Here is a 27,500-nt window from a genome sequence, read left to right on the forward strand (position 1 = left end):
GTTCCACACTCACACACTCACCCCTTCTGCCCCCCCAACCCTCTTGCCACCCCCTACTCCCCCATCTCTGCCTGGGGCCTGAGCAACGACCCCGCGTTCCCCTGCGCTCCGTCCCAACAAAGCCGCTCTGTTCCACCACATTCGGTTCCGTCCTATGTTGTTCCATCCTGTCCAGTGTCATCTAACCCGTCACTGCACTGCCCTGTGCAGTGAATCACAGGGCTGAGCTTTTGGTGTGTGTGTGTGTGTGTGTGTGTGTGTGTGTGTGTGTGTGTGTGTGTGTGTGTGTGTGTGTGTGTGTGCTGTGTGAATGGCAGCTCTTATGTCCCCACCGACCTCTCTCCATCTCACCATGTCTCTCCACCTCTTTTTCTCACTATATATCCAGCTATAGTTAGTTAGCCATCTTTTTTGTGAATCTCCATGGTAGTTTTTTTGTTTTGTTTTTGACTACCGGTACTTCTATTTTTTCCTTGGTTGGCAATGTCTGTCTGCAAAACCAAACTACACTAAACATCCCTCTTTCTATATCTCTCATCCTCTTTCTGTTTCCACCCCTCCCCTCTATCTCTCTCTCTCTGTCTCTCCATCTTCCTGCATGGTTTTCCTCAAGCCTGTCAATCCAGTCTGCTTTGCTCTCTTTACCTCTTTCTCCCCCCTCTCTCTGTCTCTCTCTCTCTCTCCATCTGTCTCTCTCTCCCTCTCTCCCTCCCTCCGGCTGTGTTGGTTTGCTGTGATGCCACCTTGTGTCCTGTCAAGCAATCGCTCTCCTCTCTCTCAGACGCCTGTTTCCTAGTGAGCGTCTCAGCTGCAGAGCAGAGCAGCCCCCTTAAATAGCCTCTGTGTCAGTCTGTGCCATCCACACAGTGCTTTGTTTGTGAGGCATGTCTTGTGTGTCACTTGTGGCAGATTTGTCCCTTTAGACTGTTGTGTTTAGGTCAGGGGTGTCAAACTCATATCAGGCAGTGTTGGAATTGTTGTTGCAGACTTGTTGGAATAAGACCTCACGGGCGCTGTCATTGTCGTGGTCATTATCATTTCTCTACATGGGTATCAGAGTGTTGTTAGATTATATACTTCTTTACTATACCCACTTATGAGCAAATTAGTACAAATCATGTACTGCTGTCATATACCACTGTTTTCCTACTTCCATGTCAGTTTTTTTTTTTCCTTTTTCCTTCTTAAGGATGGTTTAATCAATCTATCATATCATAGAGATATTGCTTATTATACATTGTTGAAGACAACTGGATTTGAATATCTTTTTTTTTCTTTAATTTTCTCTTCCTACCCAAAACATGATCTGGCCCCCGGGCCTTATGTTTGACACCCCTGGTTTAGGTGCTTTGGGTTTTGCTACCTGACTTTGTTCTGTCTAAGTATAAGTATATAAGTATAAGTATGTATACTGTTTTGATCCCGTGAGGGAAATTTGGTCTCTGTATTTAACCCAATCCATGAATTAGTGAAACACTTTCAGCACACAGTGAGGTGAAGCACACACTAATCCCGGCGCAGTGAGCTGCCTGCATCAACAGCGGCGCTCGAGGAGCAGTGAGGGGTTAGGTGCCTTGCTCAAGGGCACTTCAGCCGTGCCTACTGGTCGGGGCTCGAACTGGCAACCCTCCAGTTACAAGTCCAGAGTGCTAACCAGTGGGCCACGGCTGCCCAATTGTCTATGAACAATGCACTAGGTGTCACTGACAGGTGTCCCACTCTTAAAGGGCCACTTTGCTGGTCCACGCTTGTGCGTTTGTGATTGTTTATTATCCCCCTGTACATAGAGCACAATGTTCTATTCAACTCAAGTTCAATTAAAGTTTATTTATATAACACTATTGCTGCCACTGACAGATTTATTGCACCTTTTAACAGCCCCTGTGCCAGTCTGTATTGTGATTCTGTCATCTCTTAAGAATCAATGCTGTTTGTGTCACTGATGATGTACATTACTACATAAACCAGGGGTGTCAAACATAAGGCCCGGGGGCCAGATCAGGTGCGCCAGCAGGTTTCATACGGCCCCCCAGATGTTTTGGGTAGGAAGAGAAAATTAGAAAGAAAGATATTCAACGTGTTTTAAGTAATATCTCTATGATATGATGGCTTGATTAAACCTAGTGTAGCACTACAAACCATCCTCAGGAAGGAAGAAGTGGAAACAAACATGGAAGTAGGGCATTTCAGGAGAGAGAGAGCAGTATATGGCAGCAGTGCATTATTTGTACTTGTTTGCCCATAAGTGATATCATCAAATAACACTCTGACACCCATGCAGAAAATGATAATGACCATGACAATGACCATGACAATGATGGCCCCTCACGGGGTCTCATTCCAACAAATCTGGCCTATTGCCTAATATGAGTTTGACACCCCTGGCATAAACTGTCTCTTGTTTGAGTGGTTGGCATTTACCTTTGTTTGCAGTGTGTGACTGATGTTATGTCTCTTCGGCTCATTCTGCGACCTTTGCCCTTTTGTGTCCAGGTGTGGGGGTTCCGCTGATGCTGACGTATGTCTACGGCGTGGTGCCGATGTCGCTCTGTCGAAACGGTTGGTGCAGACCGCAAAGCGAACGGCCCGAGGCGCATAAAATTCAGCTGGAGGACTTAGCCAACTGTAAGTCTTTCTGTACATTTCAAAACAGGAACAAAAATACAGTTCGATCAACACAGAAATAGTGGAATTTTAGAATAAAGATCACAAATTCATTCAAGTTAAATGAAAATAATTCAATTTCAGTGCTTCAGGTCAGATCTTCACAAAGCTTCTAAACATGCATGAAATTGTAAAAGGGACCAAATCAATAAAATAGCAATATTATGTGTCGGGAAAAAAAGCCAGCCTGTTATGAAGAATGGCTTGTTTTCCTCATGATGGTTGACCTCTGTATGCTATGCAATAATGGTCAAACAAGCTGATTTAGTTGCTGGAGTGTTGATGGAGGGCCGACATAGCAGACGCTCCCCAGGGGACCGTGGGCAGTGGGCAAGAGGGGGCATAAAGTTGGATCATGAAATTTAATTAGATTAAATTAGGGCCCTTAATCTGCTAGTAAGACAGGACTCATACATAGGATTAGTCTCAAATGACCTCACATGTATGAAATAAACCTGAATGCCAAATGCCAGTGCTCTTTCTTCACCGTTTTGAGATCCTCTTCACACTGTTTTTAGTCCAGAATTGCAAATACTAAAACACATAGACTGAAACGCAAATCGCTCACTCAACTCACTGAGGATGCTGTTGCTTGACTCCACAAGAGGTCATAATGTAATACCATGCAATTATCCGATTATTCTTGTAATTTAGAGTGTGGAACAAGTAAATTTGATTTTGGCAGAGAGTATATAGACACATTGTTCTCAGTGTGGCTGAGGTTGGAGGGAATTCACTGGAAAAAACATCAGCAGAAAGTTGAACAGAAAGCAGTTTGGCTACAGAAACATGAAATAACTGTGGCCACAAAACTGACAGCCAGAAGTCTCATGTACCAGAAATAAAATGAAGAAATAGTTTGAGAAGATTGCCTTAACAGAACTTCAGCAGAGTATTGAGTAAAGAAATCAAGCATGCATACATAAAACCAGAGGTGTAGTGGTAAAATAAGAGGTGGGTGAACTATGAATTCTGTAAGATCACAGTAAGGTGGCGGTACTGCCATGCGGTATCGGATTTTTAAAAAGCCATTCAGAACATGTTTGATGATGGTGGAGGTTATTGTCCAATGTTTAACAATACCAATGGTATTAAATGATTCCTAGAGTGTTGACGAGTGTACATATTGTGAATGTGGATAATACAGTGTGATTTTTTTTAATGTTAAAAGTTGCACTTTTGAGAGGTGGATAAACTCTATTTCTGATATTTCAGAGGTGGATAAACTGTGTACTTGCATTTAGCCTCCACTACATCCCTGCATAAAACATATACTGTACTTTTTTACATAGAATAATGCATTTACACTCAATAGGTATTCTGAGATCACATAACTGAAGCGTTCCGTTTGTGCAGCGTATGCTGCAACAATTAGCTTCCACTATAATGAATAGAACTGGCTACACCAGATCTTATAGCAGCGTCTACAATCAGAAAAAAATTAAGACCAGTCTTCTAAAACTATTTTAAGCCGTGTGAATGGAACACTTCAATTGCACACCCAGTATAGCTCGGCTGTCAACCATTCAGGTTTTTATGACACACAACAGACCTTGAATAAACCTTTGCTAGTCTTCTTCCTTTCTTTCTGTTGATCTCAGGAACAGAGATAATCTGACCTGTACAGACCTAGGCCTGACCAAGGCCCAAGGCACTTGATTTGATATAATAACATTTATTTATTTTGGTGCATGCTGTAATCCCTCTATTAGATATCCACACCCATAATGCATTATGCATGGGCAGGGGAGACAGCAGGCCTTGTAGTTATAAACAAGTGTGACACCTTTGTTAAAACACAATACATCATCTAATTCCACAAAGTATGCACAGCATATCAATTTCAATGGTGTCAGGACCGAGCACTGAACATCATAGAGAAGTACGAATGAATGAAAAGTGATGGCAAATGCTATTGCTCAGATCATTTGGTGAGGATGCACCCCATCATGGTCAGCTGTTCATCAGTTTCAATCAATTCATTGTCTTACTACTTACCTACTGTGAGACACATTTGACATGATAGATCAAGGTCATCTAGATTTGCATAGTGATGTGTGTGTGTGTGTATATGTGTGTGTGTGTGTGTGTGTGTGTGTGTGTGTGGATGTGGGAGGGGGTTACAGTAGAAATATCCCAGATTATAGCTATCTCTGGTGCGGAACTGGGCCTCACCCGGAACAGTACCGTGTCAGAGTCGGCCGCCATCTTGGATCAGACCATGACAATATTGTGTGGCATTTGCTTAGCTATCAGCGTGGCCCAATCTGATGAGGTTTCAACTTCTCTTGAAGATCTTCTATTTTCTCATGTAGTCAGTGACCACTGGACTGGTCAGCCCAACCCGGCACTCAGTGACACCAGCTTACAGGAAGTCAGCGTCGCCGTGGAGAGTGTTGCCATGGAGGTCGCCGGCGTAGCCTTGCCTGGCACCAGCGCCGTTCTCACGCCGTGCCCCGATTCCCCCAACGACTCCTTGCCGGGCGACTGTGTTGTGGCCGTGGAACGAGTGGAGGACGAGGAGGAGGATGAGGACGAGCAGTCGGAGCCGGAAGCAGAGTGTGCTTTCAGTAACAGCCAGACGTTTGCCTTGAGGTAAAACACTCACTTACACTTTACACTCACTTACACTTTACACTCCCCCCTCTTTTTTTGCCTTTCTACGTTTACCTGGACAGGACAGTGAAGAGTGGCAGGAAGTGAGTGGGAGAGGCAGGGAAATTTCATTCTATTTCTACTTTACTATTATTTTAAAACATACCATACTACTACATTGTGTCCGACAGGGACATAAACTATTCTTAAAGGGTTCAAATAGCTACAGTGTTTCACCAGGTTTGAGAAATGAATAGAATCAAATGGTTGCAGTTGTGTAAAGGTATGCATATGCACTTTGTCATTTTAACAAAATGTTTGTAATGTAGAAGAAGAAGAAGACAGTATTAGTGTGATGGCTGTGTGCCTGTGTGTGTGTCTTCCTCATCTCATCTCTTGGCCTTATTGTCGTGTGACCACAGGGAGGGGACCAATATCGAGGTGCAGGTGGAGATCGAGGCACAGCCCCGCGGCGCTAGGCAATCCAGCCTCAGCAGCGTGCTCTCCAGCCGGAGCCTGTCCATCGAGTCCCTCCACCAATCCCAAGAGCCGCTGTGTGCCTCCCAACTGGCCGGGGAACGAGACGTCCCGCCCACATCCGAGACGGACAGCGTCTGATCACCGCTGTCCCTCCCTGGCTGACCACTCCCCTGTTTTCAACCATGCCTACTGCTTCTCCCAGCCACTTGACTCTTTCTGTGCCTGGAAGCGGAATGGGTGACAATAAGAGACATGAGAGAGAGAGAAAGAGAGAGAAAGAGAGAGAGAGTGAGAGAAATGACTTGAAGATATGGAACAGAAAAAAACGAGGCAGCTGTCAATGCCATAAGGAGGATTACAGAGAAAACAAGCGGAAAAAAAACAGACTCATATCTTAACGACAGAGAGCATGTTTGTCAGCTAGTTTGATGGGTGCTTCAGCCCTAAGTTTTCTGTCCTCTTCTTTTTTTAATTTTAAAATGTGATTTAATGAAAGATTTGCCTCTTCGGATGCGGTTCTATTTTTATTATTTATTTGTTTTTAACATTCCTTTTAGCTGTGTTCTAGGAGTTTGACGCCATACTGATTTATCCCTTGCACCATCAGACTAACTCCTCTCCTGAGACATTTCCAATAGTTTAGGAGCATGATTTCCTCTCCAAGGGCGTGTGTAGCCAAAATGTGACACAGTGCAGTAGCCGTACCCTTACCCTGGCCGAGGGGTGAGAGAAGCAGAAGTCTTCCTTGGCCACACACTACAGGCACTACAGGCTACCAAGACACAGGGTTTGTAATGGGGGTTTCCTAAATGGTGTCTCTCATGAGGTGCGCTCTTCAATTATGCAAGACCTTCTTACGTAATGGCCTCCGGCCTCAGTGTCCCACTTCCCACTGTGACAGTGAAGACGTACTGGCCCCAGAATGGGCTTCTCCAGATTCAGTGTAGCCCTCATTAAAAAAAAAGTCACTTTGTCTGCTGCAAAATGGAACTGTCTTCAGTGTGTGCCACTAGAGGAACCCGCTTACATGTTATCAGTTCTGATTAGCCTCTATTTACAGAATTGAAAAGGTTGTCTGAAGAACCAATTATTGAGGTTCTTTGCCGATCATCGTCATAAACATAATGACCTTGGTGGGTCTAAGCAGAACTTAATATGGTTCTTTTATTTGGGAATGAGCCAAAGAACCTTTTTTGTGGTCCTCCCGAAAAGTCTAGTTCCTAAGAACACCTAATGATTTAATGATTGAACTCTCACTGTAATGACATCATTTAGCACTGGCCCACTAAACTGCTGTGCCATGCTCCATTCGGCTCCCCCTCGGCTCACTTACAAGCTCAGCTGATGTGAGGGGAGAAGGGTGTCTGCGAATGCCGGCTGAGAAACATACCCTATAGTTGCCATTCTCAGGAGGAGAAAAGGTTTAACTAGTTCCTTAACATAAATAACAGCTCCGTCTAGAACCTTTTCCAACTAACCCCTTTTTTGCACTTCTGTTAGCGAAGGTTCTTCACTGACATTTTGCTGTAAAGTTATCTGCAAGGGTTCTCCATACAATTCAATGGTTTTCCATAAGAGCTGAAGGGCTTAAGAAGGTCCAAGACCCCTGGACCAGGGCTGTAGCAGGACGCATGCATTTTCACATTTACAAATAGTCAACCAATCGGAACATGTGTAAATGTATGACTAAATTGATGGATGATGGGGCCTGAACTTTTTTTGTTTCATCATTTCCTTTCACATGAAGACTGCAATTGTAATAAACCGGACTATCCTGCGGCACAGTTTGACATCTCCATGCTTACAATCAGCCGGCCTTGCTGTAGAGCAATAGTGACGTCACCAGCGAGAAGAGGGGATCAAACATGGCTGTACCCACCCCCCGCTTCCTCTCAGATCTGGGCACCAAAGGTCCACGGGCCAGACACCAAAACTTCAGCATGCCAGCTGCTGCAGCTATCGTACCACTCTCAGCTATAGGAAGTCCACACATGGTAGAGGAGAAAACAGACTTTTTAAAAAAAAAACAAGATCAGCAGGTTCCTAGGAGACATCTTTACTGGTCTACAAGGGTGGCACTGGAAGGGCAGGGGAGAGGGTAGACACAAGCTGATGCTTAAATAAAGATTCCACCATGGAAGATGAAACACTACGGTCTGTGTTGTTGTCTTATGTTAGCCTATGTTTTATTCTTTATTCTAGTACCATCTACAGGCTACATCACAGTATGTTTTATTATAAACAGAATGGCTGTCTATTTGTGCTATGGTTTGTGTCTTATTTTACCAAGTTATTACAAAACCCATGTTGGATTTAGACACGGGATTTTATGTAAGATTTTAGTGTAGTAATTGGTAAAGACCTACAGAGGGCGCCAGAAGAGAGCAGAATAAATTGGCTTCCTTTCTTCCGGAAATTGAAAATTCACCAAGGATATCTGCGTATTTGTGATGGCTTCAGGGACCCTATAAAGAGATTCCACTTTTTTTGTTCTCTCTCATGGTCAAACTTTATTTGGCCATTCATCACTGATTAGGCTATCAACAGTGTTTTTTTTTTTTTATCAGATTCAACAGATTGTCTCATCTATCAATAGATCTATCAAACAATCAGTCAAACTATCTATCTACCTATCTATCTTTCTGTCTTTCTTTCTTTGTATTTGCCCCACAAATGCACTTTATTAGCAAAAAAGCCGAGCCTAACATAAGCTTGCACAAGTCTAAAGACAGTTGAGCAAAGCCCTGGATCTAGACCACAATAATTAGGCATTCATATTTTCATAACAAAGGCATTTGATATGGAACTTATCCCCTCCTCCAATTCAAATTGCAATCACCGCACAGCGGATGTGGGTGTGGCGGTTGAATGCGCACACCTCCCTCCCGTAGCTCGCCCACGGGTTTGCCCTAATAGACGCGAATGGGTTAAATCCCCGTGTGCGGCGCATCATTGTATTTGTACCATTCCGGGGACGGCAGAGAATTCAGCTCTATAGGTAGGTTGTAGTTCAGCGTATCACAGTAACGCCCAGCGCGTAGTACTCCACCGTTTTTCCTCTACACAGTGGGAGCCTGCACCTGACATCAGGACACCTTTCAACATGGATGCACTAAAATCTGCCGGGAGAGCTATAATCAAGAGTCCGGGAGTCCCGCGACACACATGGGGCACTTCCAAACATGAAAGTAAGTGCTGCTGTTCTTACAGGGAATGCACGACAGAATTGTTCTCTGACCACCCGGTTTAATTCATTGGACAAGAGGGCAGTTGTCTAGGTGCAGTATGCAATCTCAGGATGCTTTATCACCGCAAGTTGGTGAAAACGAAAGTATTGGAGAGTTCATCATGTAGCATGTATATTCTGCATCATTTGTAAGTTAAAGTAAGCTAATTGATAATTTGTTAATGGAGATGCCATTAATGTTATGTGCTGCACCTTTCATTTTCTCCACACATCCTGATTCTTTACGTGTCCTAATGCAGATCAGTTCTGGTTCACACCTCACGCCTCTCACTCACTGATGCCCGCTGAACTGGTTGCTCAGCGTGTGCTCATTCAGTTCTCACATCCTGTCACATCCAATTTATCTCACTTTACCTGCAATGTAGATTATTTGCCGTTACAAATAAACCGTTTTTTTGCTATTTATTTTGTTAGTTTTCTTCTTCAAACAAAGGGATAATACACCAGGGAGAGGGATGTAATACCCTATAGATATTTTACGAATTTGACATTACAGTAATCGTTTTGTTTTTAAGGTTTTTAAAGAACTACATTATTCATGTAGACAAACAGATTTTTCTCACATTTGGGGACAAAAGGAGAAGGAAGAGCATTAAACATTTAAGCATGCACTTTTCAGGCAGTGTAATGACTGATGTCCTGATGGGAGCTCTGCTGTCAGTGCTCGACGTCTTATTACAGTATGTTGTTTGTTTCGGTGACAGAAGAACAAAGACTATCATCTAGATTGTGTTCCTTACTCAGTCAAGCTAGGCATAGAATTCCACTGTGCAGAAAACTTTAATAGGACAAGTGTAGAACAGGCTTTTAAAGTGCATTGATTCACATGCTCATTTTGTAATGTAGTATCTGCTGACTCAGAAAGACCTTCATCCAAACCCTCCTTTGTCTTGGCCTTCACCTTCACCTAAACATTAACTTTGTCACTCTGTGGTTCTCCATTGAATACATGGTGTGTGTGTGTGTGTGTGTGTGTGTGTGTGTGTGTGTGTGTGTGAGTGAATTTGTGGGAAAGTGGGGAAAAGACACAGGCCAAGTCTGTGTGTGTGTGCATGTGTGTATGTGTCTGTGTGTGTGTGTGTTTGTTTGTGTGTGTGCGTGCATGTGTGTGCGTGCCTGTGTGGATGTGTGTGTGTGCTTGTGTGTATGTGTGTGTGTGTGTGTGTGTGTGTGTGTGCATGCACGTGTGTGCGTCGAACTTTGCGAGCGCCAGGGCAGGCGTAAAGTGTGTGAGCGTGAGCCAGCCGTAGACAGGGGTCACACAGCGAGAGGCCCTGAGTGCCATCATTAGTGACAGCGGGAGCGGTCCGGGGCGGCCGCGTGTAGCCCCCAGCCACGGGCGCTGTCACTCCGATGTGCGAGACGCACTCCTCTTCCCCGTTCCCTCTTTCCCTCTCTTCCTCCCTCCTGGGATAACACCCCTCACCGGCGGCCAGCCTCACACTCCGAAGTGCCACACACGGAAATGACCCTCCGCGGCAAACGCACCCCCCCCAACCCCCCATTTTTCACCCCTCCAACCCCGATGACACATACAGAGTGATGAAAAAAAGATAAAGGGGGGGGGGTAAGGAGAGGAAGACTGTCATAGAAAAGAAACAGCTGCCGTAGGTCGTCTGTGAAGTTAGCCGGATGAATTATTAAATTTAATCATGTGCGTTGGGGGGGGGCGGATATGGTTTCACAGGATTAATTTATGAACGAGTGCCTTTGCTCCTGCTGATCTCACTGGTCTGAATGAGAAGTTAGAGCCCAGTCTTGCTATGGCTGGGAGGCTGGGAAGTGATGTTGTGAATGAAGCAGTGAGAGTGGGGACAGGGACAGGAGACGTGTGTGTGTGTGTGTGTGTGTGTGTGTGTGTGTGTGTGTGTGTGCTGAGCAGGAAGTGCTGTTGTAAATTAGTGAGAATTGGGACAGGAGATGTGTGTGTGTGTGTGTGTGTGTGACATTTCATATTAGTATGATCACCTATTGTCTATTATTAAAAATAGTAGAGTGCACAGCCTAAAATAACTATATGTTTGTAGTCCATGAGTAGGCCTATGGGGTGTTATACGTGATATGTACATTTTGGTTCTAAATATGGGATAGTTCGGAGTACGTTTTGAGCTTTTTGTACGAAGTTTTCTTTTTCGAGTGTCTGTGATGTTTGGAGGAAACACTAAACTATTCATCACAAAAAGATGGAGGCAGCAGAGAAGTGGTGTTTTTCTAGACGCTTGAAACCCTGTCTGAAGAAATGTCCGGTGAAGTAATTAGTCTGTGTCTGGTGAAGGACAGATGGGTATCTTGCCTGGCACTCAGAGTTGGCAGTTTTGACACCGACACATCAAACCAAATGTCTACACGTCAGTCATCCCTGATGCTGGGGGCAGTTGATATTCACCGACAGAACAGGAGAGAGACCAGGGATGTGGTAGGGGATGGGCTTCGTGTGTGTGTGTGTGTGTGTGTGTGCTACTTAGGGGTGGGCGATATATATCGTCTGCGATAATATCGTGATTGTTGTTTTAGCAATGTGCAAATTTACATTATCGAGTATTTAAATTACTTATGGGGAAAAAACACTCAAAATCACGCATTGAAACCCAATACATTCACTAAATACAGAAGGTGAATGCGAGAGCCCCTGATTGCAGCAGAGCAAATGTCACATGATCGCTAGTGGGTCCACCTTGTCACACGCAGGCCTAATGTTTATTTTGTGTAGGGCAAGTTGCGACCAAGATGTACTTGGGATTTTGTGCAGAGCTCTGTTCATGTAGCATTGATGAGAGAGTCACATTTTTCCTACATGTTATTATATGGAGAGAAAACATTAGCCTTTTTTTTAATAGTCAGTTGTAAACAAAGAACTCTTCTCATGTAACCCTTTTGTAAATTGACTGAAGTTTGCTATAAATATCTACGTGTATTGATTATGCTAACCGTTAGCATCTCTATGGGATTTCTCATATACATTAGCTATAAGCTAACGCATTACATGTAGTTTCTATTCTGTAACTTGGAATGCTAGCCTACATGATTTCTGTTAAACAAAACATCGAAGGAAATAACTGAGATGTACTCTGTTGGTCTGCTTAGTATTACAGTGAATCCTAAGTAAAGGTTTTTGAAAGGAACTTCAGCTTCAGACTTTCTCTTAGGAAACTGTTAGGCCTATTCATCTTCTCTAATGTAGCTGGCTAGACCATGTCATTGCCACACACAAGTGGGGGTAAAATTGGAAATGTGTTATAGAGTGACAATGCATTGGTTGATTTGGTTAAAAAGTCACAGGTTAGGTTATTGGTTATTATTGTATTGATGCTATTCATAAATAATGAGCTGTAAAGTAACTCAGACTTTTAAAAAAAATAAAAAATCAACTAATAAGGATATCAACTAATTATCGTTATCGTCAAAATCACAAAAAATATTGAGATATTATTTTTTGTCCATATCGCCCACCCCTAGTGCTACTGTGAGCCTTTGTCTCTGTGTGTGTGTGTATGTGTGTATGTCTGTGTGCTACTGTGAGCCTTTGTCTCTGTGTGTGTGTGTGTGTGTGTGTTTGTGTTTGTGTCTGTATATGTGTGTGTCTGTGTGTGAGCCTTTTTCTCTGTGCGTGCATGTGTGTGTTTGTGTGCCAGAGACGGAGAAATAGTGCAAGTGTTGCTGTTCAGCCTTCAGATACAGCTCTCTTGTCAGCCATCACTCCTCTGCATTGTCTGCTTGATAGAAACACTGAATAATTCATAACAGTTTTGACTTTCAAAAAATGACTAAGTTTGTTTTGCATTTTGAAACTAGGAAAAAGAAAGTGTCTATTTTAGCCTATTTTAGCATGAAAGAAAACAAGAAAGAAAAGTGCTACCCACTCCCAAAAGACGAAAAGTGAGTATGGTAGTGTTTCCGGCGGCAAAGGCCTGTCAATGTCACAGAAATGGCACGCAATGTGGTGGCCCAGATGTGGCGAGGATTGGTACTGTCTTCTCGAATCTCATCAACCCCTTTCAAAGGTCAAGCTGGTTGCCATGAGTGATGACAAAATCCATAAACCAGCCTTCTGCATCAACAATGTCACATTTTGGCTGTGTTGCCTTAAGATGAGTTGTGGTTAAGTGTGATTTGTTGCATTGAATTGCACTGAATTGTGTTTTAATATTAAGCCATAACTCTGTCTCCCCAAATCTCAGAGAAGGTGTTAGTGTTGCTTTGCGTTGTGGTCAGAAATGTTTAGTTGTGTTGTGATACCTTGTATTGCGTTGTGTTGCTTAATGGACCATATGCACAGATGACTCTTAACCCTTAAAGCAAAGATCCTTGATTACTAGCCATTTATTGGTAAAATTCCACAAGTCTCCCATTGACAGTGCAGCGAGGGCTTACTCTGGTTTGCATAAAGGGGGATTCTCCCCCCTCCCCCTTGCATTAGTCGAACACGGAAGTTGTCGAACGTTTGCGCCTCTCGCCCCGCTTTAACCCTCTCTGCTTAAAGGTGTGGGTTTTTGAACATTTTAACATAAGATTCCGTACCACAACAATTGAAGATTCTAAAATTCTATGTTGAATTCAGTGAATCCAGATAACGTTCATTTCCCAACATTCCCGTCACACCGGTGTGACGGTACACCTTTAAGGTTTAAGCGAGCTCATTTATTTCCGGTGGAGCCAGGTGTGTTGTGGCTGCCGCTAATTGTTAATGAAATTAGTGTCTACCCGGACCCAGTTGGGCGTTGCACCTGAATCAACAAGTTACGATGTAGAAGGATTTATGCGCTTGTCAAAATTGTTATTATTGGGCAAACAAGATATTCAGTGTTGTAGTGAACATGTAAGGTACAGAATATAGCAGAAGATGCCGTTACAACAACGCTGGCACTTCACCGGCACTTCACCAGAAAAAAATGATCTGGCTTAAGAGCCTTCCTTGCATATGATCCATTGTTTGATTAGATCTGTTTTAGTTGTGTTGCATTCCATTTCGATGTGTTGTGTTGCATTGCATTTCAATGTGTTGTGTTGCATTGCACTGCTTTTAGTTATGTTGTATTGTGCTGTGTTATTCTATGGTGCTGCATTGCAGTGAGCTGTCTTCTGCTGTGTTTAATTGTCTTGCATTGTGTTCAATAATTACTGTGATCTTTTTAATCACCTTAACCGCCTTTATCGATTAGTACATTTACACTGCCTCCAAGAAACTCTGTGAAGCAATCAAACAGTAACGGCCTTGTAATGTCAGAGGCTGGTGGTGTATGAAGCCCTGCTGCTGTATTAGTACTGTGACACTATACTGTGACAGCAGCTATTGCCAAGTGCATTGACTTTGTTTTGTTATCATCTCCTCCTGTTTACAACCTTGGCACAGCAGTTTGTATACATACAGGGCCTGAATATCCCCAGCTGGGTATCTGCCAACCTTAAAGGTCACCAGCATAACAAATATCTCTCTCATATATATCCAAAAATCAATACGGCACCAATGAATCTGTCCCTAATTTACAATTGTGTCAGTCAGTCAAGGGGAATCGTCACCAAAGTGATGGATGAGGTGGCTTATCTGATTGCTATTCCATCACTTCAGGCCTGCTAGACCAATAACGCCCAGTGAGTGATGCAGACTATTGCCATTGAAACACATTAGTGTGCATACCTGTTCATTCAGTGTACAGCATTCATAACTGTACACTGTATGGCTGTGCCTTTCTGTAGAAGCTACCAAGGGAAAATACCTGCATCCATTCAGCAGATGCTCCTGCTGCTCAGCAGTTTGAATGACACGTGAAGGAGAAATAATTTTTCAGTGATGGGGCTGAACTCAGGGTCACACTTTCAATTACCAGGAGTGCCTCACACATGTGTGCACCCACAACACAAACACACACACACACACACACACACACACACACACACACACACACACACACACACACACCTCAAGCACCTACACACACACACACACACACACACACACACGCACACACTCCCCATGCCAGGCATTGTCTGATGACCTTGGTAGGTTACCTGAGGTAGTCCAGATTGATGCAAGGTTAATCAAAGCGACCAAATGTGTTTGAGTGAACAGCGGAAGCAAAACACATAGACTACTGAATGAGAGAAGTAAAGATTAAATGAATGCATGAACAGCAATGACCTACAGACACAGTGGCTGCTCTCTGACTCACTTTTTTTCTGTCTCTCTTTCTCTCTCTCTCTCTCTCCCTCCCTCTGCCCCTCTGTACATTCATGTACACAGTGAGCGTGTATAGGGCTTGGGCATGGAGAAGGACAAAGGGAATCGTTGTCCCTCCCTTCCCTACTGTCTCTGCTGTCCCTCCCATCGCTGCTGGTCCAGGATTACTGTCCCTTCCCCGGTCACTGCCCTGTGCCCTGCACACGGTGATTAGTGTGATTCACATCAGCCACAGTCATGGCTGGGTGACAGGCCATCCTCTCTCTCTCTCTCTCTCTCTCCCTCTCCCTCTCTCTCCCTCTCCATCCTGTCTCCCTCTCCCTCTCTCTCCCTCTCCCTCTCTCTCCCTCTCCATCCTGTCTCCCTCTCCCTCTCTCTCCCTCTCCCTCTCTCTCCCTCTCCATCCTGTCTCCATCTCTCCTTATCTCCCTCCTCTCTCTCTCTCTTGCTCTCTCTCTTTCCCTTTCTCTCTCCTCTCTGGTAGGGATGGGTGATACAAAACTATAGCCTAAGTCATAAAACTGTATCACAATATTTCATGATCATTTTTACAGTAATGATATAAATGACCATTCATCACTATCTTCATGGCTCACAAATGCAAATAATTTACGGTAGTCATGGAATTATTCATGCTATACATAATTGATATGTTTAAGCGAACTCAAGTAAGTAAAACTTAATCCTGACCATCATCAGCAATTACCTCTCCTCTCTACCTCCTCTTCCAGCACACCCACAGTTTAAGCTCCTGTTATGCCTGTTTTGGTCTTGTCACCTCCTGTTATGCCTGTTTTCATCCTATACTGTATGAGAGCGGTCACATTGCGGGGCATACGTATGTAAACATGTCATCAACTATACCATTAATATAGCAAAATGACAAATTCTTATCATGGGGGAGGGACGATATGTAAATATGTTTGTAGTATGCATTTCTGGGTTGGAAAATGTGGATAAACGCATATCCTGAAACAAAGATTATAATGGTGGAAAATAAGAAATGTACTAGTCTCTAAGAATGCCGTCATTTTCCATGAAATTTGCAATACGATATAAGAGACGGTTGATAACTATAGAATCTTTGACGATATGGCACATCTCTACTCTCGTGTTCCATCGTCTGTTCCCTTGCTGTCTTGATTTCTGTCAGGGTTTGTGCTGTGGGGAATGGGGGACCATACTGTATGGATGATGCAGCTGTAGAAAGTGCTGAATGTTGTCACAAGAGATGACTAGCATGAACAACCACATGCCCATAGTGAGCACAGGGAGGCACAGGTGCAGCCAGGTGTAGGAATTATGCTTTTAGTTTGGGAGATGTGAAGTCTTGCTGAAGCAATAAAATAATTGAGTTTTCCTAGATAATAATGAGTACAACATGATTATATTTTAGAGGATGTAATATGATATTTGTAATAAAGCAAATTAAGTAACTTATCACAATAAATGATTAGCATAACCCAGCAAATAAGAGAATCTTTGTATTATGTTATCCTGTCAGATGACAAGTTGGAGGGCTCAAGGACGAAGTTAATGTGGGTTGATTTCTTTCATCACCATGCTGTGTTTGCGTTCTTCAGGAAAACCAGGTTTATCAACTATCGCCATAACTTAGAATGATCATTAGTCAGAGAAGTTGGAGGCTTACCTATGTTTTGGTAGCTGTAGGGTAGAAATTAGAGTGCAGAATGGGTTGTGTATAGGGAGCAGAATTCTGTGGCTTGTCTTTGAACACATGATGCTTGAGGGCTGGAGAAAACTTTGTTTGAAGTTATTGATTTGATTCAGTTTTCTAGGGCTCATATTTCTTAACTCGATTGTCTCCGAGCCATACAGCAAATCATCAGCCCCTGAACAAGGTTATGTCGTCTGACGTCCGCCAGAGACCTGTCACATTTGATCGGACGCTCCAGCCCTCTCTCTGGAGAATAAATACCAAGCTCTCTCTCTCTCCCTCTCGCTCTCTCTTTCTCTCTCTCTATCTTTCTCTCTCTCCTCTCTCTCCTCTCTCTCTCTTTATCTCTCTCTCTCTCTCTCTCTCTCTCTCCCAACAGTCCTTTTTTCTGCTCTGTGTTTTTCTAGGCTGTCTTTGGGAATTGCGTGTACCTGCATTGTCATTGCTGTCTCTGGCTGAGTTTGATAAAGCTTGTGAACAAAAGTTATTCCTCTGGATCTGGGGGGAATATCACAGCATCACAAGACTTATTTGTCAGCTACAACAGAGTTTGTTACTCTCTCTTTCTCTCTCTGTCTATTTCTCTCATTCTCTCATCTCTTGTTGTTTTTGTTCTCTCTCTCTCTCTCTCTCTCTCTACCTCCCTCTCAGCATATTCTTGCATTTTGTTTCCTGTCATACTATCTCCACCGAGCCAAGGATGTTTTCAGAGCGAAAGCGTTTGAAACCTGTAAATATCCACGCACCCTGTGGCACACCTAATCAGGGCTCAGAGAAAACCCTGAGAAAGCCTGCTTTTTTTTTTTTTTCGGGCGGGGAACGTCTCTACCTCCCTGCCGCAATCGTCGTCCTCCTCCTCCTCCTCCACCTCCTCCTCCTTCTCCTCCTCCACCTGCTCCTCCACCACCCCTCCCTACGAGCCTCCTTCAGAATCCTGCCAGAGAAGGAGAGGCTCCCCGCCGATTCTCCTCCTGCAGGTGATGAATAATAGAGCACAATGGGATTTCTTCATAAGAGGAGGCGATGACAGCGGGATGCTTATCTCCCCAGCAGACACAACAGAGGAGAATATAAGGAGGAGAGGCAGGCAGACAGACAGAGAGGGGGGGAGTGAGGGAGGGAGAGATAGATGAAGTAAAAGACAGACACAGGGATGGAAAGAGAGAGAGAGCATTAAAGGCAACAGGGGAGAGAAAGAGGGAGACAGAGAGAAAAATGTTGGAAGAGTGAGAAAGAAATACACAGACAGAGAGACAGGAACCGTGGCAAAGAATGAAAGATAGAAGATAGTTAGACGTAGAAAGGGAGAAAAAAGAGAGTGAAACACGTTGCTCTGTCTTCTCCACTGCTGGGGTGGTGTCCTGATAAAAGACTAGACTGTGGGACAGGTGTGCCCATCCAGTGGGAACAACCACAACTCTACGCATCACAGGTCAGCAGTAGCACCCTGCTCATCTTCACTAGAAGAGTGTAAAGAGTGAGTGTAAAATTGTGTAAAAGAGTGAGTGTAAAACAGTGAGTGTAAAAGAGTGTAAAAGAGTGAGTGTGAAAGAGTGAGTGTAAAAGAGTGTAAAAGCCTGCACACATGGCAGTGCACTCCACTTTCGACATGCGATTACATTAGATTCCATTGTTGTCAATATTACCCCGAACAGCGTCAAACTTTGCCATTGCCACTGTGTCGATTACAATTCAGCTCTATTTTTGTCAGTAAAATCAATTGTTTATCGAATGCTTGTCATCTAAAAATGTCGTCACTAGTGTGTGTGTGTGTGTGTGTGTGTGTGTGGGCAAGTGACAGACCGTGTCGGTGCACTCATGCTGGCGCCTATATGCGGAGCACTTAAGAGAGACACTCTGCTCGTCTGTACTCTACACAGTGTTGGGTCAGAGAAGTCCAGAGAGATGGACGATGACAAAGATGGAAAAGCGGCGAAAAGAGAAAGTGAGACAGAGAAAGGTCTTAAAGAAATATAAAGAGAGAGGAGGATATAGTCAGAGAGAGAAAGAGAGAGGGAGAGAAATGGAGGAAGATATAGAGAATGTATGAAGAGACAGCGCAAAAGAAGGATGATAGATGCAGGGAGACATAGAAAGGGAGAGTAACAGAAGTCATTTTGCTGAAGCTTCCAGTTGTGGTAGTGGTGTGAAGACCGTGTGAGCGGTGAGTGACCGTCACACCCGTCCCGTGGGAACAGCTACAGCTCCACGTGTCATAGCACATGTCCAGCAGCAGCAGCAGCTCTGGGCTCATCCTCAGTACCCGCTGTGCCAGTATCGAGAAACAAGGCTCTCAGCAGCCCTCTCAGTGATTGACTGCCTTACAGCAGACTAGTATAGTGGGCATGGGAAACAGCATGGGCTCTATAAAAGCATCTGCCCATGATCACAGAGCTTATGCAGTTTTAACAGTGTGATAAAGCAAGGTAAATATGCTTGCGCATATGTATATGTATACATATATACATTTCTGGATTGGAAAATTCATTATAGCTTGAAACGAAGATTATGACGATGGAAAATAAGACATTTACCAGTTCCTAAGAATGACATCATTGAGGATGGCAAGTTAGGAAAGCTGTTCATTTTTAACTACATTACACCTTTTTTTATTGTGTAGTAGGCTACACATCATCAGAAGCATTGTGCTTTCACCATTGTAGCGTCCACCAAGATTGGAGAACCAGAGCATATTTAAATGCATTTGGAAACATCAAAGCAGTCATATTGTGGCACATATCTATTGAAGAGTGCTACAATATTGAGAAACTAAAAATACACCACATTACACTTGTCCATGTCCCATTATTGATTCTTTGTTGGACAGTATTGATCTCTTGCAAATCTACTACTAGTGTATGGGTTTATTTACTGAAAATGCCCTTGAACTTCACTGGTCGGCACAGACAGCAAGCATTGTTTCAGGATCCCAAGAGGATCCAACAGTGAGCTTTGCTTTTTCTCTCTCTCAAACACATTGAGCCAGATCACACAGACCATTTCAGAGTGGGTGTTTGGCTAAGGTGATGAAATGAGAAGACATTTGATGTACTGATGGAAGAACTCACCGAGACTCAATGATTTAGCTCTCCATCTCCTCTCTATTTCTCTCCGTCTCAGTCTCTCTTTCTGTCTCTCTCTTGCTCTCTCTCTCTCTCTCTCTCTCTCTCTCTCTCTCTCTCTTTTATTACTTTCTGCCTGTCTCTTAATATCATACTCCTTGACTATGTTAATATGCATAGGGAGTCTCCAAGTCAGCTGTAATATCATGCAAGTTGGCTAAATCTTTGGAAGAAATTGAATTATGCAATGCAGGGTAAGAGAGACACATTTTGATATGGATGCCTGCACTGACAGAGAGAGAGAGAGAGAGGTGGAGAGAGAGCTGTGATTTCCTCAGACCTTCATTTTGCTGGCAGCTGTCACATACACATAGATGCATACATTCAGACACATTCACACACACTCTCTTTCACAGAAACGCACACACACACATGCATAATCAGTCGTGAACACACAGCAAACATACACATGCAAAATCAGTCTCTCTCTTACACACACATACACATAGGACTTGGAAATGAGGGTGTATTCCCTCTTGGTTGAACCTCGTATCTTGATACACATTTCCCCTTAGGTCTGCTGGCCGTGTTTTGTTTTTCTTTCTCTGTCCGTTATGGGATATATGGATATATATATATGGAAAAAAAACTGTTATGTCAGACAGCTTATGAGGCAGAAAACTAAAATAAAAAAATAAAAATCTGCTGGTCACAAAGAAGTGTTTATTGCTTTTGTGAGATGGCAAAAACAAATGTGTGGGCTTTTAATATTTCAATACGTAAACTAATCAATTATGTAAAGCATGAATAATTCATGACTAGCGTAAATGATTAAAGACTGTCAGTCCATGCCATGTCATACCCACCATATCTGCTCCTAAAAATAAAATGGAAATAGGTGCTTTAGCAAACAGCACAAACCCATTACGAAAACAGAAAAATGTGTCTCAGCCAGATAACTTTTCTTTCAGGCCTGAACAGTCAGAAGTGTTTTATTTATTTATTTATTTAGTTTCTCCCCCATGGTTTTGATTTGTAGCACAGAGCTGCTGTTTTAAATGACTGTGAACTGCTGCTGATTAGGCCTCATTAACGAGCCCTGCTGATACCCTATTGTGCAAATTAACCATTCTCTTACACCTGCACGGGGGCCACAAGGTGACCTGTACAGAGTCTCTGAGAGAGAGAGGTGAGGGGGGGTGGGGTAGTGCTATGGGACGAGAGAGAGAGGTGAGGGGGGGTGGGGTAGTGCTATGGGAAGAGAGACAGTATAAGTGAGAGAGATTATATAGAGATCTCTATAGAAAGAGAGAGAAGTAGAGATAGTGTTCTATACAATGAAAAAGTATAAGATAGAGAGAGAGAGAGAGAGAGAGAAAGTTAGGCGGGGTGCAGAGGGAGGGAAACATTGCAGGTGGTAAAAGAAAAAAAGGAAGAAGATGAAAGGACAGAGAGAGAAAGATGTAAAGAGAGGTAGAAGGTGAAGGACAGTGAATGAAAGAACGCAGACAATGTGCCATCTTTGAGATGAGACTTTGCAGATGCACTCTTTGTAAGTCGTCCCACAGGCAAGCCAGAGTCAGCAAGACTGAATACAGTATGTATCTGTATTCATGAGCCGCTCTCCCAGGGCTTGGGCTAATACACTGTGACGGTCAATAACAAATACCTGTTAAAATGTTTACACTGGAGAGTCGTCCTGCCCATTCTAAATCATTTCCCCATCATGGTGGGTTTCCATTTATATAGTCAAACTGCTTTTCCAGTCGGGAGTCTATAATGCTGAATCAGCATCGCTAGGCATTTCCATTTGATTCAAACACACACACTAGCATTTTGTTAAAGTATGTTTTATTTCATTGTGTTTTTTTTTTTGTTAGTTTTGACGTTTCCTTGACAATTGCATTTTTATTTCCGGCTGTCTGGGAGGTCTGCACCAGTGTGTGATATTAACCTTTGACCTGGAACCATTTCCTCTCTTTTAGAAAGGAGATGTTTTGTTGGTGGGGTGGGGGGGGGCTGTTCTGGAAACAGCCAACTGCCTTTCCCTCATCCATCTCTCCACTCCACCAGCCAGAGACAGGACTTAAAAGTGATGGAGGCAGGGGCATTAACATCGGAGCCCCCCAAGGGAGCGCTCACTCTGATGTAAAGCCCAGCTGAGCCCTGGCTCCGATTGGGAGGAGGCTGGTCGTGTTCAGACGCACACACACACACACACACACACACCACACACACACCACACACACACACACACACACACACACACACACACACACACACACACACACCACACACACACACACACACACACACACACACACACACACACACACACCACACACCACACACCACACACCACACACCACACACACACACACCCTCAGCCCAATACTGATGCAGCAATATGATGACCATAAGGACTGTTACTGGTGGTCCAGAAACCCCTCTAATACAAAGTGGAAAAGCATTCACAATCTATTTGCATGATACATGCTCTTCCCCAGCGTGATGTTAAAGTAGTAGTCATAGTAGGTAGACAGCTGCGCTGCTCTTCAAAGGTGATGTTCTATTTCTCCATGCAGAAGCAGCCCTGGCTTCGTAGCGGTTCTCGTCGATGTGCCCAGAGGGCTCTAGAGCCGCTGCTAATTCTCCTGTGGCTCTGATAAGGAGTGGAAAGACCTGGTTTCGATCGGCTGCTTGGACTCATTTCCCTAATCTGCCTCCCAATTCAATTTATTTTGGTGCTGCGCTGTCTGACAAAATGGGTGATTAACTGAGAATATCCGTTGCCTCACCGCCCGACTAGCCGACCGCCACGAGTCTGTTTGCTTGGCGGGTCCTGGATGTTGTTGGATGTGTTGACTTGACTATTGACTTGATTTTCCCCCCCAGAATTTACCAACCGTGTCCTGCATGACTTGCATGATGACCCACACTGGTGTCGGGAAAAGCAGCTGAGCTTTAGGGGTATATATTTGTTTTCTGCTGTAAACAAATGTAGTGAAGGTAAAACAAAAGAAAAAGAAGCATCCGAATGCATTTTACCCAATCAAAGTTGCATTTGATTTTCCTCTGTGGAATGATTCAATAACTGGATTGTTTTGCTCAGTCCTCTTGGTGCTAATACAGCTTCTTTTCAAGTGAATAGAGTCAATTTCAGAGTCAAGGTGAATTAAGCGTAAACACATTTTCCATTTTTACAGTCTCTCTCTCTCTCTCTCTCTCTCTCTCTCTCTCTATTTGAGTTTCATTCCCTTATATTTAAACATTAACATTATCCACAGTAAGGAGCAGAAATAATCCCTTTAGAGCATTTCCTTGGCTCCTTATCTTCTCATGACGCCCTTTGTGTGAAGAGCAGACCTTGAGTGGACGAGATAGATGACCATAGCCATGACCTCTGCGCTAGTCTTCTCCATCACCTTGTTCCCTTATCTTCTCCCACACCTACAGACCTTATTCTGCTGAATAGGGGGGGGGGGGGAGAGACCCATTTTCCTCTGTGCTACTGACTATCTCCAATCAGTGTGACTTTTGAGTCGATTGCAAATGGACACAAAGGTCAGGAGGTTCGCCGAGGAAGAGAAATAGGAAACGAGGGGATGGTTGACTCGGTGCAGGGATTTACCAGCAGCTCTTGTGATCACTTACACCTTACGCTTGGTTTTCTAGACATTAAGCCGACATGTATTATTCTTTTTCTGAGAGGGGATTGCGATGAAACTCTCAGATTCGAGCCACTGGTCAGCGCTGAAGCTGTGTGGTCAGCACCACATCAGGGGGGGATGGTATATATTTTCGGAAATCCCTGAGGTAATAGTGTGTTATGTGTTGAAGGGAAATGCTTTTCAGTTGCAGCAGGTTTTTGTTAACCTTGGAGTAGCTGTCAGTTATTTATATTCCGGTGGATAATATGATGCTTGCAGTTGAGTTGTGCAGTGTTGTTGACATTTCCATCATAACTAAACATTGTTCAGTTGGTTTTCAAGTGAAAACAAAATTGGCTCTTTTCTTCACACAAACCCAATCATGAATTTTCGAAGCTATGTGGCTGTGTGGTATCCCGCAGGGTAAAAAGCCAAGATAAGAGAAAAAACATTCTCAAAATAAACGATTAACTTTGCTTTTTGGAGGGAGAAATGCGTATTGATGGTGCAGATATAGAGCACAAAGCAGGTCCAAAGTCTGAGTCTGTTTTGTGCCCCAACTTAAGAAGCACCAGAAGACGGACACAGTAGTCAGAAAAATGAGTGTGTGAAAGCCACACATAAGATAAAACAAGTTCCATTACAGAGATAAAAGACAGATTGGAAATCCAGCTGCGTTTGTTTGGCTGTTAAAATACAGAGGATGTGTTTTGGATTTTAAGTGCATGTGGAAAAATGTAATATGTAAAGTAAGACTGAAATACTTTTTGGACTTGAAGAAAAAACTTTTGGACTATTTGGAATCTGGTGTGTGTCACGCCCCCTTAAAAGTTTATTACTGTGAGGACAGGGTGTTGTTGCCTTTGCTCTCTGAAGTTAAGATTGGAAGTGAAAAGTCATTTACACACTCGATTTAGACCCTCGCCTCCATCACAGCTTTGATTTGCGGTCTGGCAGTGCAGTGGTCAGAGGTGTCATCATCTTTCCCTTTAGTGCTTAGTTTCCTTTCATGAACAAAGCCTTGTTGATCCTCACTCATAAACAGAGAAGTGGATAATATTCAGTAGTAGAGAGTTTGCTCTTAGCAGTTTAAACACAGAGGGGGAAGGGAAGACAGAAGGCGTTGGGAGAGTCCCTATGATCTCCAGTGCCTTTGTGGAGCTGTTATAAATATCGTATCTGCGCTGGTGTGATAGTCACACTGAGCGTTATCTCTTTTAAATATATAGGGTTATAAAGATGCTTTTATACCTTCTCAGTTTCTGGTGGCATTACGGCTCCAAATAAGAACTGAAGCAGAATATTTTGTTTACTGTTAACCAAGGAACTGCAGCATGATTCCACTCCAGTCAGATTGTTAAGTCAAACTTTTTACACCGGTCAGCTTTTGTGTTAGCTACTGAAGTACACAAACACATACTACTGTATATGCGCTCAAGCCAATCCAAACTTTTCTCATCTGTTGTTCCTCGTTGGTGGAACACACTGCCAGTTCCTACAAGGGCAGGGACATCCTTTTCCACTTTCAAAAAACTCCTGAAGACCCAGCTCTTTAGAGAACATCTACTCTCATAGCAACACTTACAACAAGTCTTACTGATCCTAGCACTCACCAGCCGTTTTAAACTGACAAGTAACTGTTAAAAACAGCACTCACCGACGCACTTATTCTTACTGTACTCTAATGTTTTTTTTTTTTTTTTTTTTTTTTTTTAAACTGTCCTAAAATTGTGAGAATTGTTCTAACACTTACTGTTTACCATGTTGTTAGTCGCTTTGGTTAAAACAGCGTCAGCCAAATGTAATGTAATGTAATGTAATGTAATATGTGGTTAGCTTTTGTGTTGGCTACAGAAGTACACAAACACATACTATATGTGGTCAGCTTTTGTGTTAGCTACTAAAGTACACAAACACATACTATATGTGGTCAGCTTTTGCGTTAGCTACTGAAGTACACAAACACATACTATATGTAGTCAGCTTTTTATGTCATCATAAAAACTCACACTGTCCATGTGTCATATCCTATTTTTGAGTTTTAGCAGAGGATATTGTGACAAAGCAGCTTTCTGGAGGCTGGAAAAATAAGCTTGTCGTCGGTACAAATGTGGCAAGGGCAGATATTTCGCTGGCAGGACGAAAGACACCTTGAGCAGAACCATATTGAAAGGAGGAGCGTGTCTGCTCGAGGCAGGTTTTGGCATTTAGGGTTGAAATTAAAAGGCTCATGGAGCAAGATAATGAGCATGATTTGAACAAGTAATGAATTACGCCTGCATCAAATATTGATGTTCAGGGGGTTCAACAGTATTTTTGAATGAATTGTTGCAGGGGAAACAGATACCAGAGCTCATTAACTCTGATATTTTTTTCTGTCTTTTTCTCTTCTTTTTTTGTTGCTTGAGAAAATTTCAGCCCGCCGGCTGGGAGACTCGAGATGTTGTCTCATTCTTCCTGAGTCACAGCCAAGAGCAGCTCATTTGGTTCCCCCACGTTAATTCCATTTGCGCAGTCATGCCTGAAGTAGATAACACTAGTCATAATTGCGATCCTCCCCAGATATGTGTGTGAAGTGAAAGAAATAAATGGGACTGGGAGATGAATGAGGGGATTATTAAAAAACAGTGTGCCCTGTCTTGGTCGGCTTCACCCCTGGAGGCTAATGTGTGGGAATCAAGAGAACAAATTGTCACGAAAGGTGATTGTGATTTTGGAATTTGCTCCTTGGCGACAGTGCAACGGGAGGGAGATTCAGGGCTTGATGAATGGAGTGGCTCGGCTGTAATTTGATCTGGGTGTGCCAGGCAGAACACAATCTGTTTCCCTTCAAGGGTCTGTGATCACCCCCCTGTTTCTGTCTGCTTGCTGGTGGATATGCTTGTTTGTTCAGTTGAGCGTCGCAATGAATATTCTTGTCTCGTCGGACCTATCAAAGTTCCCTTCTAAGTGGAACATGCAAGGATCAATATGGATAAGGCCAAACAAGTTGTCAAACTCTCAACTGAAGTCACTGAATTAGCTGAGGGTTATCTGTTTGTGTAATCACTGACATTTCAAGTGCTTGCAGATGGGGGCTTTGTTGTATGACTTTTGATGAAGGCCTACATGAGAAACAAAACAATGGATAACCGAATAACACTGGGATGGAGCCAGTACTGGAGGGGCTGAAGTGGTCTTTTAACATCTCACTCAAAAATACGGGCTTTGATTTTTTTCTTCTTTTTTTTTTGAAAGGCTGATGGATGCGATAATTTATGTACAGTAGCCTTCACCAACTCCCAGCATGGGACCCGCAATGGTGTCAGCTAATAAGAGCTGTTGCCAGGCAACAGTTGTGTCAGTTCCGGGTCCTTCTGCAGAATTCTCCACATTAAGCCTGTTAACCTTGCCTCTCGTCAGTGTAGGATTCAACTGTCAGATCTTTACTGAAAAGTCTCAAACATCTCAAACTGTGATTCGGATGTTTAAAGGCCTGTGTCCATATAGCGGGCCCTAAGTCTTCTTTTCCTCTTTTCACATGTTTTTTTTTTTTAACTTTGCCAAATGGCCGTATGCACTTTGACCTAAAGGTTTTCAGAATTTGACCTCTAACAAATATGTTTATGATGTTTCTCACCAAGACAAACAAACAAATTTCCCTGTCATTTTTGTCCATTGGGATTTAATGTTTGTTGACTTCTGTCTTGACTGCCCCTCCCAGACACAATAGAGTGTCTTTGTTCCTTTCCTCACTTTCTCCTTACATCCTTTTTTATGGGCTCTTTATGTCCTAGTTTCTCTCAAGGTAATGCCCTAGATTTTTCTCTGGGCTCAGTATTAAGAAGGTGCAAGAAATAACAAAAGTTATCGCACAGCACACATTCTCTTTCCGCTATTTGTTTGTTGTTTATGTTTTTATTTTGAATGTCTGAACAATTTACCAGTATAATAGCCACTTCTGAATCAG

At 43.3% G+C, this 27,500-nt stretch overlaps 2 protein-coding genes across 5 annotated transcripts in view; both read left to right on the plus strand.

The window, feature by feature from the left end:
• The window catches only part of si:ch211-278j3.3 (E3 ubiquitin-protein ligase RNF19A), a 29,690-nt gene extending 21,799 nt beyond the window's left edge, over positions 1-7,891 (plus strand). The window contains exons 10-12 of the mRNA XM_048250550.1: positions 2,494-2,625; positions 4,959-5,259; positions 5,682-7,891. Coding sequence (XP_048106507.1) covers positions 2,494-2,625; positions 4,959-5,259; positions 5,682-5,877 — 629 coding nt within the window. The 3' untranslated portion in view covers positions 5,878-7,891. The remainder of the gene's footprint in view (positions 1-2,493; positions 2,626-4,958; positions 5,260-5,681) is intronic.
• A 708-nt stretch (positions 7,892-8,599) lies between these two features.
• si:dkey-71h2.2 (low density lipoprotein receptor adapter protein 1) overlaps positions 8,600-27,500 on the plus strand; it is a 51,731-nt gene continuing 32,830 nt past the window's right edge. For all 4 annotated transcript variants that reach the window (XM_048251199.1, XM_048251198.1, XM_048251197.1 and 1 more), the window contains exon 1: positions 8,600-8,927. In XM_048251199.1, the coding sequence (XP_048107156.1) occupies positions 8,843-8,927 (85 nt within the window). In that variant the 5' untranslated portion in view covers positions 8,600-8,842. The remainder of the gene's footprint in view (positions 8,928-27,500) is intronic.

This window comes from Alosa alosa, chromosome 8 (assembly GCF_017589495.1).
Source record: "Alosa alosa isolate M-15738 ecotype Scorff River chromosome 8, AALO_Geno_1.1, whole genome shotgun sequence".
Lineage (NCBI taxonomy): Eukaryota > Metazoa > Chordata > Actinopteri > Clupeiformes > Clupeidae > Alosa > Alosa alosa.